Consider the following 18113-nt stretch of genomic DNA (forward strand, 5'->3'; position numbering starts at 1 on the left):
GAAACTGATATATCCTGTCCATTTATGAAGTCCAGTGCAAACATTAAAGCAAGAGGAATAGAACCTCATAAATCATAGATATTGTATCCTGCTGAAAGAGTACCAAGTATGTCTGTACTGTTATTTCTTCAGCTGCAAATCTTACTGCCTGAGCAAACTGCAGTTCTCTGAAATTTAAACTACAAGCTATTCAACATTTTAAAGGTATGCATTCATAAAGAATAAACACATCCATAAACATAAGAAACTGAGAGCAAAACTTCCTCAAAAACATGAAATCTGTATTCCAATAAGTATAATGTATAGTTTTCCTATAATACTTCATTGTAGTAATTTTTTTTGTTTTTGATTTATTGCACCCTGTGCTAGCTGGGATGGGCTCCAGCAGATCCCTACTACCCTGCTCAGGACTAAGCTGGTTAGAAAACGACTGACTAACTGACAACTGGAAGTAGTAGCTAAAGAAAACACACTTCTCCCATTTATTAATGATTTAAATATGGAAATATGCAGTGCTTAAATGCAAACAATTAACTATTGGCATTTCAACCATTTCCCTTGTGGACATCCAAATCATTAATTTTGTAAAAATGGCTGTAGGGGCAGGATGACCTTAGGATGTTTTCAATAACTTCATTAATGAAGATGAATAGCACAGATTCCATTTAAAAGTATAATTTTATTAGTGTAAACATTTTCTAATAAAAATATTGTATTACATATTTAAGAAGGGCTTTAACACAAAACTTCAAAAATACAGTTTTTATTTGCGTGTATATAAAAATATATGTATGACAATAATTTGTCTTGTTCTTGTGTTTTTGTCAAACCTTAACATATAAACTGCAATTACAATTTTCTTAACTTACATGAGCATTTAAAATTCAGCATTGCAGCAAAGCTTTGTAAGCTTTCACAAATTGTCAGAAAATAATACATTGGCAAAAAATTAATTACATTACTGTTTATAGAAATATTTTTATTACTGTGTACTTTGCAGTTAATACCTCTGTATATGAGAATGGAAAATTCAGTGTTGTGATACTTTAAAAAAGTAAGAGTTTTATATATACTGTATATACAGAAATTCTTACACTTGTACACTGATTTATTTTGTTTTAGACAATGTTTTCCCCATCATATGCTTCCTTGTATTTTTTTCAGGCTCAATCAATATAACGTAACATCGTGGAGCAAAAATACAAAAGAGTAATCCAAAACTAGAAGCTAAGATGGCAAAAATTTCTACTGCTACTATGTATTTCCCTGGTGAACTGATATAAGCTGGAATGAACGTGAACCACACAGTACAAAATATGATCATACTAAATGTAATATATTTTGCTTCATTAAAATTGTCTGGCAACTGCCGAGCTAAAAAAGCAAGAACAAGACACAATAGTGAGAGAAGTCCAATGTATCCTAATGTAGCATAAAAAGCTAAAGATGATCCTAAATCACATTCCAAAATAATGACATCTTTGTAGTGTTTTATATTTTGATAAGGGAGAGGAGGTGCCATTGTCAGCCAAAGTGCACAGATTACACACTGAATAAATGTACAGAAAGCAACACCTAACTTTTGTTTCAATGGCCCAAACAACTTCTTGAATTTATGACCAGGCCGTGTGGCTCGGAAAGCCATTAAAACAACAATTGTTTTAGCCAATATACAAGACATGCAAAGGGAAAATGTGATTGCAAAGGCGGTGTGCCTCATCATACAGGACAAAACTGTAGGCTGACCAATAAAAATCACTGAACACAGGAAGCACAAGGTCAAAGCCAAGAGAAGAAGGAAACTTAGTTCAGAGTTATTTGCTTTGACAATAGGTGTATTTCTATGCAAAAAGAAAATCACAGTAACTGCCAAAGTTAAACAAGTTCCAATGACTGCAAATGTGGTTAGTATTATCCCCAAAAATTCATTAAATGAAAGAAATTCAGTTTTTTTCAAAATGCACTGATTTCCTTGATTATTTGACCAGTACTGCCATGGACACTCAATACAATCCAAAGCATCTGTAAAACAAAAAAAGGAATTAAAATGTAAAAGTGTACAAATGAGGGACATTCAAAAAGTTTCCGCGCTTTTATATTTTCGTTGGAAATGGTGAAGGCGGGAGGAGTAGTAATTGGTTGTGTCTGTCATGTGCCTGGGAAAATTGCATCGTAAAGGAAGGTGACTATGTAGAAAAGTGATGTAATATGTTTTTGAAATTCTTTTCTTAATAAATAGAGTTAAAAAAAAAGTGCGGAAACGTTTTGAACATCCCTCATATTATATCCCTACAAATAAACTCAAAAGAACATTTTTTATTACATTAAAGTAAATATATACATTAATGAAGATTACACTTGCGACCAATTAGATGTATTGCATTATGTGCACTGTACTTACTTGTTGTGTTAGTGATTTTTCCTCGTGCACATGGGATACAGTCAAAGCAACAAACAGATTTTCCTTTCTTGATAGATTTTCTGGAACCTGGGGTACAGCTTTCACTACAGACAAAGTTTGGCACCTAGAATTTCAAACATATTTATTGTAAATCTATTCAGGTTCCCATCTACTAATCAGTTTCACTTGGTGTCTAGTAGTGGCTACAGAGAAGAGAAGGCGATAGTCCTGGGCAGTACACACATAAACTCACACATACCAAGACAACCTGAAATGGTAATTTGCTGTTTTGGCCTGAAGTTTCAGGTAAAACAAAACAAAAAGTATTTCTGAGTACTTTTGTTCAAAATCTTTGGCAATGTGTGTTTTGATAGTTTGTTAAATAAATTGACATGTTAAGTAAGCATGACAAGGCTAAAACATTTTTTTTACTTTGCTTGTTATAATGTCTTGTATTAATTAATACATCTGTTATACATATCAGGTTTTTCTCTAAATCACTATTGCAATGTTAAATATTAAAAGATGTAAATGACTTATAGTCAAGTAAACTACTTAAATTAGGCTTTTTTAGTAACTGTTGTCTTTCTGCTCTTGAAATTAACTTTTGAACATTTTGTAATAACATTCTGCTAACAAAATAATTCTGAAATTGGATAAATTTCCATTTCAATGAAAAAGATAATTGATGTTTTAGCCAATTTCATAAATACCTCATAATAGTTGTTTAAAATGGTGCGTGTTGTAATGCACTTTTGTAAATACCAAATGAATGAATATTCACATTATGTAGAAGTAGTTTACAATGAGGTTGTGTTTTTAACAAAGAAAATTAATTTTTAAACAATACCTGTTCTTGTCCATTTGACCAGGTAATAGTTCTGTTGTTGAATGTAAAAAACCTTCCAGATGGAGCAAAAGGATTATAGTAACCAACGGTCAGCACTTCAGTCTTTCCATTCTTGTTTATTTGCCAGTTAACTAAATCATACCCTATTTCTAGGCTTCCATTTTCATTATAAATAAGCCTTTGTCCATTTGTAAGAGTCACATTTACAGATTTTAACTGTTCCAAAACCTGTAATTATCAAAATGTATGAAAAATATTATTTGTGACAGCTTGTTGAAATTACTTACAATGTTTATGGAACTGCTAAACTATAACCTGAGGGAATGAAGGATTGGGCGTTGCGAGGGTGGTTGAAGATGAGTGTGTACTGCATTGTTTTTTGTATGGCTGAATTTTTCATATTTAAACAAATGTTCAATAAACAATTGGTCACGAAAAAATGTTCAGAATTTCAAAGACATTATTCTATATTTATTTTCTTTTTCAAGAGATAAAATTATGTGACCTTTTTTGCCACACCAATTAAAAAGTCAATATTAAAACATTGGTCATCTTTATTATAAATTGATAAAATTTCCAAAAATAAAAAGCATCCATATCATTAAAGCAGCTAATGATATGTAAAGCAGAATAAGTGTACAACTTTTAAAGCCATGATTTTACTTTACACAGTTTATTGTTTCCAAAGTAACGTGGTGAACCTTTCATTAACTTAATCTTGAAATACACTTGCATATTATGTCATTGTTGTTGAAGGTCTGGGAATACAGTATAATATCTCTTACCTGCCAAGGTTCTACGTTAAGATCTTTCCCACAAGATGTGCTATTCCGATTTTTGGACTTAGAACAAGAGAATAAGTTGTTCATAGAATGGGCAGCGATATACACTGCTTTGTAAGCATTATAAACAACTCGTATTTTAGTCACTTCATTATAAACATGGCCCCTCTCACGTAAATCTTCAAAACCACTGCATATTGTTTTATTAGAGCTAGATATATTAGAAAAAGTGCACTGAAAAGCTTCTTCCCAAAATTCCTTCATTGTAGGACTTGCCACAAGGTCTTCCTGATTAATATTGTATAGGAAATCTTTAAAGCCTGGGATTGATGTTTGCTGAACTCCAAGGCCAATTGTACCGAGCAGAAATGTGAATTCTGTCTTTGCAACCAATACAGGGTCAGTGGACCATGCCTCGGTGCCAATCCACTGAATACCAGTAACATTTTGATTGAGAATTTCCTGCAGTAAAACCAATATATCAGCTGTTACCATAAAAGCAACTACAGCTTTCGCAGTTGATGTTTTTATTGTGTTGACAATTTTTTCACGCACTTCATTTGAATCAGTTCTATAAAATCTCTCTGAATATTCAATGCATATTCCTTCTTTTTGTGCTTTTTCCATAAATGTAGTCATTCCTGAGATGCCATAGTGATTGTCACTTCTAACTACTCCAATCCAGTTCCATCCATAATGTTTCAAAAGATGAACTAATGCAGCCGACTGATAACTGTCACTGGGTGGTGTTCTGAAAAACGATGGATACTCTCTTTTGTTATCTAGGCAGGCACAGGTAGCACAGTGACTTACCTGTAGAAAATAATCAAATGAAAATGTATTTTTATTTATTTAGTATCAATAATAACCACAGTCTATTCATCCATGTTAAATGTTTGTTCAACACCACACCAGAGAAATATATCTCTTGAAAAATAAATGATACAAAAACCATGCTCATTTTTCAAAGAACTGTTTTTTAACTATTAAGTCTTTATTTTAGTATAATTTATTTTGGAATATTAATTAACACTCACGCAATACACTGAGCAACAGAAAGCGTAAAAAACTTTCCTTACATTCAGATTTGACTATGTGAGCAAATTATGACCTTGCTAAGCCACATTTGCATTATTTTACTTTTGGAATTACATTTTTATATTTTGTAAGGTGTCTTGTAAGCATACTCTCTGAAAGGCTGTATAAAGAATACAGTATATGAATGATAAACTGTATATGAAAGATAAATACTGATTTATTGCTTAACTGTTCATTACAAGTTTTAGTTCATTCTCACCTTTCACAGTACAGTAAATTCATTATTACAACATGTAACACCCAAAAAAAGTTTTTTTTTAAATGAGCATTTTAATACTATCTTTACTGAAGTAATGTTAAAATGCATAAGAAAAGCATTCAATTAAAAACAGTTTTTCTTTCCTCTGAACAACATACATTATTTTATAAAAAACAAAAAATATTAGTTATGCAGGAAAATAAGTTTTGTTATTTTAACAACATTGAGAGAAAGGAAAGAAGCATGTTTTTCCTGTGTATCCTTTTATTGAACTGACTTAATTAAATTTTAGTGGCACATATTTAAAAAATTCTATGGAAGTTCACAACTTTGTAAAGCTAATTGTTTTACCTTTGCTAGAAAATTATCCATGTTACAGTAATGAGAAGTCAAGCAAAATGACACCTTTTATTGGCTAACTAAAAAGATTACAATATGCAAGCTTTCGAGGCAACTCAGGCCCCTTCTTCAGGCAAGATGTAATCATAGTACCATTTTATAGTACTAATTATTAAAATCACATGCTACTGATTTTTGTGTATCTGTTTGTGAAGTGTATAAAACATTGTAAAAGCAGAAATGTTCATATTATTTACATTGTTCTTTTAAATCTTGACATAACAGTTAATGTTGCTTTGCAAACAAGCATTCTTGTTCTTGACATAAGCTCTATGCTCCACTCAGTCTTCCTTACACCACATATTTCTGCTTATATACAATATAATATCTTTAGATTAAACAAGTAATTTCCTTACCAGAGGAATACGGAATGGTGCAAATGTTGATCCAAGAGCTATAGTGGAAGATGACGAACTTTCTCCTATTATTGTAGGGATGAACTTAGATGAAGAGCAAGCTGTTTTCGAAGTAAATGATTTATCTTGTCCATTTGCAAAATCCATGGCAGACATTAAGGCCAGAGGAATTGAACCACAAGAATCATAGATTTTGTACCCCACAACAAATTCACCAAGTATATCTGTATTGTTATTAATTTCATCGACTGCAAATCTCACTGTCTGAGCAAACTGTAGTTCTCTGAAATTTAAACTGCAAAATATTTATAGAAATTTAAAAAAAAAATGAACATGAAAGTTTACTGTTAAGTAACGTGAATGCAGGCAAGGCACCTGGACAATACAGATTAATAAACATATTGAAATTGTTTACCACCATGTACTAACCTTTTGCAAGACACAGATTCTGGATTGGATGTAAAATTTTGTCTAAATTCAACAATAGAATCATGGATGGAAAAGATTGCTCCAATTATAAGATCTCCATCTTTGGAGAATGAAGGCCTGATCTGTCGCCCAGCACGTCTGCAGACTTGTTCTTCTGCTTTTATTAATACAAAAAAAAATAGCAGCAATAGAGAGTGCATTTTAAATTTTGTGCATGCCTTATTAAGATAAGGCTTTTTTCACCAGGTGTATTTATATAGAAGATTGTGTCTCTAGGGTGGCACCCACATGTGGTAGGTTTCAGACTTCACTGAGCTTATCTTGAATCCCAGAGGTTTTTCTTCTGCAGCAGAAATTACAGAGTAAAAATATGAGAAAAGCATAATGCTATTTTGCATTCAAATTTTATGGTATATAGTGACATACTAAAAGTCGTGAAGTGACTAGTGAATTTGGCGTTTATCCTAAATAAAATGAAATGTACATTTAGTATCATATTCCTTTATGAGTGTTTTGGATTTTTTGTATTGAACGTTCCCCAAATCACATGATTACTTTTCAAAGAAATTAATAAGTTTACACCCAAATGGTGTAAATTTTAGGAAATACTTGCATTGATTTTTCTACAAATTAATTTCTTAAAAAAAAAAGGAATTCAGTCACTCAAGTCAATCTCCAACCTGCTATATCCTAACACAGGGTCACAGGGGTCTGCTGGACCCAATCCCAGCCAGCACAGGGTGCAAGGGAGGAACCAAACCCAGGCAGGGTGCCAACCCACTGCAGGGAATCATATAATTTTAATTCAAATGATGGGATAGTTAATGTATTCAGGGTCATACAGCTACAATAATAAAAACATCACCTTCAACAGGTGGTCTTTAACTTGATTCCTTCACAAAAAGTCTTGAGAGAAAATAAAGAATAGTGATGAGGGGCACAGCAGGATGAGGAAAAACATACTCAAAAAGCATGATATTCTCTTAAGTAGTGTTTTGTTTGTAAAATTTTACATCCTGCATTTCATCTGTTTGTACTGATAACTGAAATGATGATTTCTTATCCAGCCGCAGCGGCTCGTGGGTTTGTACCATATTAGAACAGAAGTGAGTCCAATAATAGCCCATGTTTTGATTTATGTCATAATTGTTTTAATATGAATGGAAATTCATAAACCTTGTAATGTCTCAGTCACCAGGACACAATAAAGACTTATTGCATACTAATAGCTTTATTGACCAATTACTTGGGGGCTCCAGCTAAACAAACATATATAACAACTTTTTAATAGTGTGCATCTTTATTTTGTTTTTCATTACCAGAAAGTTTTCCATCACAGTAAATAATTGGACTGGAGGCATTGAGGGACACAGGGATTAAAAGAACATTCAAGCAGAAAGAATAAAATCACAACGCATAAAAAATGTCCTAAAGGCAAATAGGAAAAAACACCTGAATTCCATCCAACCAACAACAATAGCAAACCAGGAAAATAAGCATTTGTTAATTAAAGATTATACATTAACGTAAGAAATTTTGGGTGGACATTATGTTGTATAGTATCTACGAAATGTGCATAAGAGTGTGCAATGTTTTTACAAAAAAGTGTTCTATGTATACATTTGATATATTTGATAATTTGAGTTGTTATACAATCTTTGCTCTTTAGAGAAAGAAGGAAGAAAAAGATGCTATTTAATAACTTAATAAAAAGTCATGGTAACTTAGAGTTGGGAACAAAAAATAGACATATGGGGTATCTGTTAAATACATTATAGGGTGTCAGTTTTTTTTTCCCCTTGTCTGTAATATGATCACATTGGTGCAATTGCCTATATATGAACTAACAATACCCTTCAAAATTTTTCTACAGCAGTGTCTAACCTGTTTTTATAAAAAATGTTTGATAGTAGGCATAATGTCCCTGTAACCCTATTTTTGTATAATCACTTTGCCTCTGAAAGAAACATAAAAGTTCTAAGTGTGCTCACTCCCCCATGTGCACATACACACACACACACATTATTCAGCACAGCAAAATATTTCTCATGGAAAATCTCACCTTAAACTGGGATGTGGCAGTAAAATGGTCCAAAAATGAATTAAAACTTGTACAGGTGAGAGGAGCATCCCTCCAAAAGTCAATGAGGGCTGTTAAAACTAAAAGTATTTTTTTTTTGTGGTTTATACTGCCCATCTGGATAACTTGCTTTAGTTCACACAATAAGACAGCAGCGGAATTTGTGTATATAGTATGCAGTTTTGGATCCAAGCCTTTAACTTTAAGAAGACATTACTGACCTAACATTTAAGCAAACGGAATAAAGGACCTGAAGCAGGCAATGCTGCAAACTGAAAAAAGGGCCTCAGATTTGTTTAATCTCAATATCTTCATAAGTTAGGCAAAGACATTTATGACATGCAATACTTAAATTCCAAAGCACTCCTTTAACGTAACCCTTAAGCTCTACAGCCAGCTGTGCTCCTGAGTAATTTGCATGTGATGGTATCCTTAAGATGAAATAGGGTTACCTGTCTTCACCTACAGTATCTAGAGGGAACCAATTAACCTTACATATTAAAAAAGGAATGTTTTTAGCTTTTGAAAATTACTCATATTTTTGTAGGCATCTTTTTTCTTTTATATTTTGATATTAACTCTATCATGACTTCTGAAAAAAACTGAATTGTTTTACTGCATTTTTGAAAAATTAAGTGTTAGTGGCTTGGTGGCACAATGATTCACATCTCCAAAGCCCTGTGTTTAAATCCAAAGCATTTGCCCTTTCCTGGTGACTGTTTGAGCTTTGCCTAAATTGTCCTGGCATTAGTCTATAAGTGTGTGTGTGTGTGGTCTATGACGAATTGGTTCCCTTTATAAAGGTAATTTTTACCCTCTGCACAAAAACATGCATAACTGAGTACTGTAATTGCAACAGTGCAAAATAAGAAGTTCCAAAACTATCATTCATGGATCTACTATTATAGTAAAACTGTAATTATCCACTTTCAAACTGATATTTCACCAAACTAGTTTGCAATTTAAACAGTATGTTGTATTATAATTGTAAGTGATTAATAATTTTGCTTTATTGGAATAGAGATGTGCATGAGAAATACAGAATGCTTGGTATTCCTTAAGTATTAGCAGCATATCTGAGTATAGTGGAAAGTAGAATAATTACATTAGTATATCAGTAATGTATATATTGTGTATATAATAGCACTAAAGGTATTGTAAATAATATAATATACAATGTAAAGATTATATCATATTATAAAGTGTGGATAGTTGCATTTGAGAATAATTAAAATACAGAATGTTGTCATTTTGATACAGACCTTGACTGAAAGTAAAATAAAGTAAATAATTTATTACCTATTTAGGCACAGCTTCGTAAAAAATTAAGCATAAAATCCATCCATTATCCAACCTCCTATATCCTATCGACAGGGTCATGGGGGTCTGCTGGAGCCAATCCCAGCCAACACAGGGTGCAAAGCAGAAAACAAACCTCGGGCAGGGCGCCAGCCCACTGCAAGCATAAAATGTATCCAATAATGTTTTGCTTGAAATCTTCCCAACTGTATATTATTTTATCTCATTTTTACAAGTGAACTGTTCACTATTGTCCATGGTGAAGGATTGTGTTTCCTGAATTTTGCATTACCTGGTTTTACTATACTCATGACTACATTTCATCATCAGATTTTCATCCATCCTTCACAATTATGAGCCCATTTGTTTCGTTACAGAGTTGTGTAATGCAGCTGCACACAGGAACCAATAATACACTCACACAAACCAGACCACCTAGGAGTCAGAAGTGAACCATAATGCACAAATACCAGTGATGAAATGAGCCTGGTAAATTACACTCGCCTGATTTTAGGTTTTTAATTAATAAAAGAGCTTTACTATTCCTTTATCAGTGCACTGTAGGCAAGTGAGACTTTATTTGAAGAATAATATGAAAAATATTGTAACTGTATCTTTAAAGATAACATTTTTACTTAAATCTTAAAGACCTGTTCTTTAAGGTGATTAGAGCTGGTCATGACATATTGTAATAGTTACAATGAACCACAATGCTTTCTTTTATCTGACACCAGTAGTGGAGTTATAATTACATTCAAAATAATACCAATAAAATTTCAAAATGTGTGTACAGTATAGGTAGCTGGGAGCAATTTGTATAGTTTAATATATTGTAATAATAAAAAGTTAATAAAAGACAAGAAAATGATTAATTTTACAAACATAAGGCTTTCAGTATATAATTTTGCAACTTCTTTTTATTCAAATCAGATACAAACATTGTTATCACAGTGATTTTGAAACATTTTTTCCCATCAAATGCTTTCTTGTGTTCTTCTCAGGATTTAGTAATATGATATAACACTTTGGGGCAAAAATACACAAAAGCAGGCCAAAGCTTGAAGATAAAATGGCAAATGTCTCAACAGCCACAATATATTTCCCAGGTGAGCTAATGTAAGCTGGAATGAAGGTAAGCCAAACAGCACAGAATATTAGCATGCTAAATGTGATGTGTTTAGCTTCATTAAAGTTATCTGGTAGTTGACGAGCCAGAAAAGCAAAAACAAAGCACATACCAGAAAGTAGTCCAATGTAACCTAACACCAGATAAAAAGCTATTGGTGACCCCACATCACATTCCAAAATAATGGTGTCTTTGAAAAGTTTTGTGTTATGATATAAAAATGGAGGCGACAATGTTAACCAAAGGGTGCATATAACAATCTGGACAAATGTACTTGCAGCTACACTGAGTTTCTGTTGCACAGGCCCAAACCATTTCTTAATCTTGTTACCAGGCTGAGAAGCTTTAAAAGCCATTAGCACCACTATTGTTTTTACCAGTATGCAAGAGATGCAGAGCACAAATGTAATTCCAAAGGCTATATGCCGTAAAATACATGACCAGTCAGAGGGCTCACCAATGAAAGTCAGTGAACAAAGAAAGCACAGGGTTAAGGAAAACAGGAGAAGAAAGCTCAGTTCTGAATTATTTGCTTTAACAATAGGAGTCCGCCTGTGATGAAAGAAAATAATAGCCACAGAAAAGGTTAAAAATGCTCCACTCACTGGAAGGACCACTAAAATGGTTCCCAGAATTTCATTATATGAGAGGAAATCAATTTTTTTGAGTATGCATTGACTTTTTCCAGTATTGGGCCAGTATTTCCAAGGACATGGAAAGCAGTCAACAGCATCTGTAGAGTAAGACATAGAATAAATATTTATATACAAGCATATGGTGATCTTTATATTGTTTGTTTTACAATATTTTGCCTAACACCTAGCTATACTTCTCCATGTTTATGGCAAAACATGGCAAAACCTGTTACCTGTAGCATTGCTGATTTTTCCAGTTGTACATGGGATACAATCAAAACAGCACACCGGTCTTCCTTTCCTAAATGCTTTTCGAGTACCAGCCGTGCAGCTGTCACTGCATACGGATTTCGGAACCTGGAAGAAGTTTCAAGAAGCGTTATAAGATATTATGGGCATTTATTTTATAAACTTAGTCAAACATTTTAGGTCTTATTCACACTTTTCACACAAGTGCAATCCAGTTAGACATATAGGACTGCACATTTAAACAACATGAAAAAAAGTAGCATTTCATTTTTACATATATTGATTTCCTACCCTAGTCTTCAAATTCTTACCATATTGTTCTGGCCATCTGTCCACATAATTCTTGTATTATTGATCCAAAATGTACTTCCATTTGGTGCAGATGTGTCATAATATCCTATAGTAACAATTCTAGTCTTTCCATTTTTAATCTGCCAGTTTATTACATCATACCTGGCGTTAGCTGTCTGGTTTTCATTAAAATATACATCTTCTCCAGTTTTAAATGTAAAGTTTATTGATTTTAATTGATTGGCAACCTAGAAATACATTAGGAGGCAAAAATACTAGGTCATTTAACCTATAAAAACAAAAGCAGAACAAATTTCTGATATAGCCTTTTACCCACAAATGTACACTTCTAAAAATACTGTACATACAGTATGAGAACAAAAGCAAAATACTTTTTTCGCAAAATGCGACTTGCAATATTTGTAGTCATATACATTTGATTGGCAAAATAATCAAAAAAGGAAATTAACTTTCATATCTAAATAGATGGCATAGTTGTTAACACAACTACATCATAGATGAAAGATCCTGGATTTATTTTCATCTGTGTTAGATTTGCACATTTGTACCATGTCCAAGCACTCTTGTTTCTTCCCACATCCTAAAGACATGCAGATTTAGATAATTAACTTTACATTTTTGCTGTTTGTGAGTCAGTAAATGAGTCTGTAGTGTGAAGAGGGATTGCGTCCCATTAAGAACTAATTCCTGACTTGCACCTGATGATCCTGCTAAAGGCTGTAGCCCACATAATTATTTTGCATTTGAAAGTGATATACAGGTTTTTTCATGTAGTATACAAAAATACTTTATGTCAGGCTAATCTGTTAAGTGCTTCAAAATTTTCTGAGGAAGATTTGGTACACGTGGACCTATTGATTGCAGACTTTGAAATAGCAAAAAATATTTGAAAAGGGAAGAAAACTACCAGCCATTTTATCCCCTTTTCTCCTATATATTGAAAATGTGGTGAATGTCATATTATGTTTCTAATTGAGCTACATCTTTTCGTTAAAACTTGTGCTATAGAAGTAAATATTGTTACCATTATTGTAAAGAATTTTTGGAAGCATTTTGCCTCAACTGTGGACAGTATCAGTGTATAAATCTTCAAAACAAATGCTTACTTTACAGTGACCAAACAATACCTTTTTTCACCATTAAGGAAAAAGAAAGAACACATACTAATAGTCATATTTTATAATGATTACTCTTTAAATTTCTTAAAATATTTAGAACAAATAGATATTTTTCATAACACACATACAGACACACACATACTGCACTCTTAGGATTTCAAAATGAACTTACTGTATTGTGCACTGTGCTTGCTTATTAAGAACACCAAGACAAAATATACCTTCTTTACATCACATTGTGTATATGTAGAGTGTGCTGGGAAATTACAGACTTTCTGAACATTTCTCACATAACAAGTTCAAATAATAAGATCAATGAAGGGTACCTTATTGTTACATTAGTTATTATAACATTAGACAGTTAGCTTGTACTTTACCTGCCAAGGCTGGATATTGATGGTTTTCACACAGTCTGTTCGGTACAAATATTCAAGTCCTTTTCCACACGGCAGCAAATTATTCATTGCATGAGCTGCAAGGTATACAGCCTTGTAAACATTATAAGCGACCCTCAAATTAGAAACATCAGTGTAGGGGTGACTGATGTTGCGCAAATTTTCTAAGCCTGTACATAACTTTTCATTTACGCCTGCATTCTTACGGAAAGTACAATTAAATACTTCTTCCCAAAATTCCATCATAAGAGGACTTGTATAAATTTTGCGTGTATTAATATTATACAGATATTCTTCAAGTCCTGGGATAACTTTTTTTGGTATCCCAACACCAATTGTGCCAGTCAGAAATCTGTATTCTTCATTTGAGATTAATACAGGATCAGTAACCCAGGCTTCAGATCCTACAAACTGAATGCCAGTAACATTTTGTGAATTAAGTTCTTTAAACAGAATCATAGCATCAGCTGTATTCATGAAAATTAGCACAACTTTAGAAGTTGATGTTTTTATTATGTCAATGATTTTCTGTAGTTTTTCTCTTGAATCTGACCTGTAAAGACTCACTGAATATTCAATGCAAATGCCTTCTTTCTGTGCCTTTGTTATGAATGCTGACATCCCAGTGTTTCCGTAGTCATTGTCACTGCGAACTGTGCCAATCCATGACCAGCCAAAGTATTTCATAAGTTTAACTAGTGCAGTGGTCTGAAAGGAGTCACTTGGTATAGTTCTAAAAAATGAAGGAAATTCATTTCTATTACTTAGACAGTCACAGGTGGCACAATGACTTATCTGTAAGAAAACAAAGGTGAACAATAATGTTTATTAAAACACATGTAATAATAAATACATTTTTTGCACATGAATCTTATTAATCTTAATCTCCAAGAAAAAACTTTATTTCACTGTAATCACATTCTAAACTGACACAACACAATGCAAGGCAACAAACTGCTCAGGATGCTATAATTGCAGAAAATGCAAAATAATTATGTTGGACAAAATGCAAAGTATTAGTAAAATATTCAATGATATACAAACGATTTATGTAGATAAAGAAATGTAAATAATTCTGTGCTTGACCAGATCATCCTTCTTAACAGTTCTGTTAACTATTTACTTCCTTAAAAATGTACTAATGGAAAGTGCAGTCCTTTTTTGAAATTAACATTTCTTCATTATGCATGACAATAACTGAAATAAAGATTTCTAAGTCTGATTCTTCTAACAGAAAGGTTTCCAATGACTGCTTATATATCTTACAGAAAAGAATAATAACTTCAACAAGTAAGAGGTTTTCAAAGGAAGGAGAGAATTTTCAAAAATGTTAACAGTATTTAGCAGTTGTGCAGAGTTTTATTACCGAGGAGCACTACCAGCATAACTTTGAGCATTTAAGTATCTTCATTTCATTCAATGTGTGATGCCCGGGGCTTGACACAGCCATATTAGCTTAAATAACAATTAGAAGCTACTGCAAATATGCCTTACCAGAGGAATCCGAAAAGTGGCAAATGTTGATGCAAGTGCTAGAGATGACGTGGATGTACTCTCCCCTATTATTGCTGAGACAAAGTGTTGTGTGGGACAAGAGGAATTTGCAGAGAATTGTATGTCCTGTCCATTTGCAAAGTCCAAAGCTGCCATTAAAGCTAGAGATACAGAGCCACAGGAATCATAAACTTTGTATCCCACTTTAAACCCAGGAAGAATGTCATAGTTGGTATTTATTTCATCCACAGCAAAGGCCACAGTCTGAGCAAACTGCAATTCTCTAAAATTTAAACTGAGAAAGACCAATCAATTAGTTTTTTTTAAAAAAAAACAGCAGGTTAAAAATGAATATATTTTTCTTTGAGTAAATCATTTTAGTCATTAGAATACTAACCTTTTGCATATCAAGGGGTCCGGCCTTGCTGTAAAGCTGGGATTCACACCGCCAACAGAATTGTGGATTGAAAAGATTGCACCAATTACAATATCTCCAAGCTGAAAAAGTGGAGAGGTGGCAAGTGGGCCAAGAAGTCTGCAGGCATCATCTTCAGCTTTAGTTAGAGAAGCCACTGACAGTACTGCTAGGAAAAGCATTGCCAGTGTTGTGTATAATTTGTCCTTGCATAATTAAGTTGGTGCAATACAGGCACTTGGGTGTTTATATCGACTGGTGGGTCTCAAGAGCTTGTTAATGTAGCAATTTTGAATTTTAAACTTCAGTGACTTTTGTATACTTGATATCCCTGTAGATTTGTCTCAGGAGAAAGAACAGCGGAATGAAGACATTGTAAATGTTAAGCTACTGTTGCGTTGTAATTAAAACAAGTTGACTTTGCTCTTCATGTATGCATACGCAAGATGCATTTACTTATTACTGACTGATTTCAGTCAGTTTGGTCTGGTGAGTAAGGTATTAGACTGGAAAGAACAAAGATGAGGTTCATTCCAAATTCCAGACTTACTTTAAAAGTAGATGCAGTGCAAGGCACTTAACCTGAGTTATATTTATAATATGCCTGCAAAGCACTAACATAGAATAACATTTTCAAACCAACATAATCCAATTTAGGGTCATGGGAGGATCGAGACTGTTTTAGCAGCACTGGGTACAAGGCTTTGAATAGAGTGCCTAATCATGCACACACCCACATGATGCCAGTCTGAAATCACTAGTTAACAAGATGTGTGGGATTGGGTGTCAGAGTAGAATCTGCAGACTCCACAAGGACAATGTTTGGCACTGGACCTATGAGCCAGCAACACTACCCACTGTATCACTATAGCACTGCCAGTACCAAACAGTTATTGGAATTTATATAAGGTAGAAAAATAATTTATCTGATAGTTCTTCAAAAACATGTATGTAAAGTTTCCCCATAAGATTTTATCCCGAAACTCATCAGAAAAAATAGTGAAGTTTGAACATAACAAACATGATGACCAATTTCTTGTCAAAATGAAGTTTTCTTTACAGTCGTGTCTAATGACCACATTGACAGAATACATTTATTATAAAAAAAAAGTCAAAATGGATGTTTAGCTTGCTTCCAGTTCACAGCAAAGCATCTCTAATGCTTGATAGTAAAGAGAAAGCAAATGTTTACTCCTGTGTAGTAGGTCTTTTAATATACAAGTCCATCTTTTTAGAGTGCCTTTCTGTGTGACCATCAAATTTAAAGAATAGCAGGCACATACTAAAAATCTTTGTCCCAAGTGAAACAGAAATACCACAGTCTCACAACTGAGTGAACATAGACAAAAAAGTACAAGTAGGTTACTCTAAAAAATAAAGAATTACAAATGAACCATGGCAATTCTAGTTGGAATATAATAAGATACAGAAGACTGTGTATTTAAATGTGAAGACTGAAGGAGAATGGAGTGAGATACTGCAAGGTTTCAATACTGAGAATAAACTAGTTAGACAAGCAGCTTACCAGAAAATTTTTTTCCTCTAATGATATGCACACTTTCTAAGAGAACAGCTATATTTCCTTATGAAACTTGAAGATGATAAACTGAATATGTAAGAAAAACAAGTTTCCAAGCAGCTTATTATGCACTGGATAGTAATGCATAAACACAATAGAAATCATTTTATGGTTTACCAATTTAGAGTGTCTAGGATGCTGTAGAAATTGCAAAGTACCTGGTGATAAACCCGCTCAGACAGTGACACACAGTGTCCTGGAACTGTGAGGCAATAGTGCTAATTACCGCTCTACTGTGTTTACCATGTAGAATGTAAAACTGCTTGAAATAATTTAAAATTTTGCTATAAAGGGCTATATTTCCCAAAAGCATTGTAACACTAAGAACATTATAAAATCCCCTTGGGATTAATAAAGTATCTATCTATCTATCTATCTATCTATCTATCTATCTATCTATCTATCTATCTATCTATCTATCTATCTATCTATCTATCTATCTATCTATCTATCTATCTATCTAAATCCATTTTAAGATTAGGGCAGCACGGTGGCACAGTGGGTAGTGCTGCTGCCTTGCAGTAAGGAGACCTGGGTTTGCTTCCCGGGTCCTCCCTGTGTGGAGTTTGCATGTTCTCCCCGTGTCTGCATGGGTTTCCTCCCACAGTCCAAAGACATGCAGGTTAGGTGCATTGGCGATTCTAAATTGTCTCTAGTATATGTGTGTCATGCGGTGGGCTGGCACCCTGCCCGGGGTTTGTTTCCTGCCTTGCGCCCTGTGTTGGCTGGGATTGGCTCCAGCAGACCCCTGTGACCCTGTAGTTAGGATATAACGGGTTGGATAATGGATGGATGGATTTTAAGATTAATCTTTAATTTATGAGTGTTTCTCAATTCCCATTGTAACTAAACTAGCATGTTAAGCCCTTTGTAATGTACGTGCTCTCTGATCATTCA

The 18113-nt window shown here is 33.5% G+C and overlaps 2 protein-coding genes across 2 annotated transcripts; both read right to left on the reverse strand.

Annotated features, from left to right (window-relative positions):
- Positions 1–1101: 1101 nt before the first annotated feature.
- Positions 1102–10204, reverse strand: LOC127526622 (extracellular calcium-sensing receptor-like). The gene is made up of 8 exons (XM_051922529.1): positions 10186–10204; positions 6515–6671; positions 6086–6380; positions 3979–4846; positions 3757–3803; positions 3252–3479; positions 2402–2525; positions 1102–2022 (listed from the first exon to the last, which is right to left on the reverse strand). Exons 1-8 carry the CDS (start codon positions 10202–10204, stop codon positions 1109–1111), a joined length of 2652 nt encoding a protein of 883 aa, XP_051778489.1. The 3' UTR covers positions 1102–1108.
- A 634-nt stretch (positions 10205–10838) lies between these two features.
- On the reverse strand, positions 10839–15819 carry LOC127526623 (extracellular calcium-sensing receptor-like). Its single transcript, XM_051922530.1, has 6 exons — positions 15620–15819; positions 15223–15517; positions 13711–14523; positions 12215–12442; positions 11888–12011; positions 10839–11752 (listed from the first exon to the last, which is right to left on the reverse strand). The coding sequence occupies exons 1-6, from the start codon at positions 15817–15819 to the stop codon at positions 10839–10841; spliced, it is 2574 nt and encodes an 857-aa protein (XP_051778490.1).
- Between the last annotated feature and the right edge of the window lie 2294 nt (positions 15820–18113).

The sequence above is a fragment of the Erpetoichthys calabaricus genome, chromosome 2 (assembly GCF_900747795.2).
Source record: "Erpetoichthys calabaricus chromosome 2, fErpCal1.3, whole genome shotgun sequence".
In the NCBI taxonomy this organism is placed as follows: Eukaryota; Metazoa; Chordata; class Cladistia; order Polypteriformes; family Polypteridae; genus Erpetoichthys; species Erpetoichthys calabaricus.

Bases quoted from the DNA above. Each gene is read 5' to 3' on its own strand.
- LOC127526622 (XM_051922529.1), bottom strand. The intron at 3,804-3,978 runs GTATTTCAAGAT...TTTATAATAAAG, and splicing joins CAATGACATAATATGCAAGT to ATGACCAATGTTTTAATATT. The intron at 2,526-3,251 runs GTATTGTTTAAA...TTGAAATTCTAG, and splicing joins GGTCAAATGGACAAGAACAG to GTGCCAAACTTTGTCTGTAG.
- LOC127526623 (XM_051922530.1), bottom strand. From the start codon at position 15,819: ATGCTTTTCCTAGCAGTACTGTCAGTGGCTTCTCTAACTAAAGCTGAA. The intron at 12,443-13,710 runs GTAAAGTACAAG...ATGTATTTCTAG, and splicing joins TCAATATCCAGCCTTGGCAG to GTTGCCAATCAATTAAAATC. The intron at 12,012-12,214 runs GTAAGAATTTGA...AACTTCTTCCAG, and splicing joins CAGATGGCCAGAACAATATG to GTTCCGAAATCCGTATGCAG.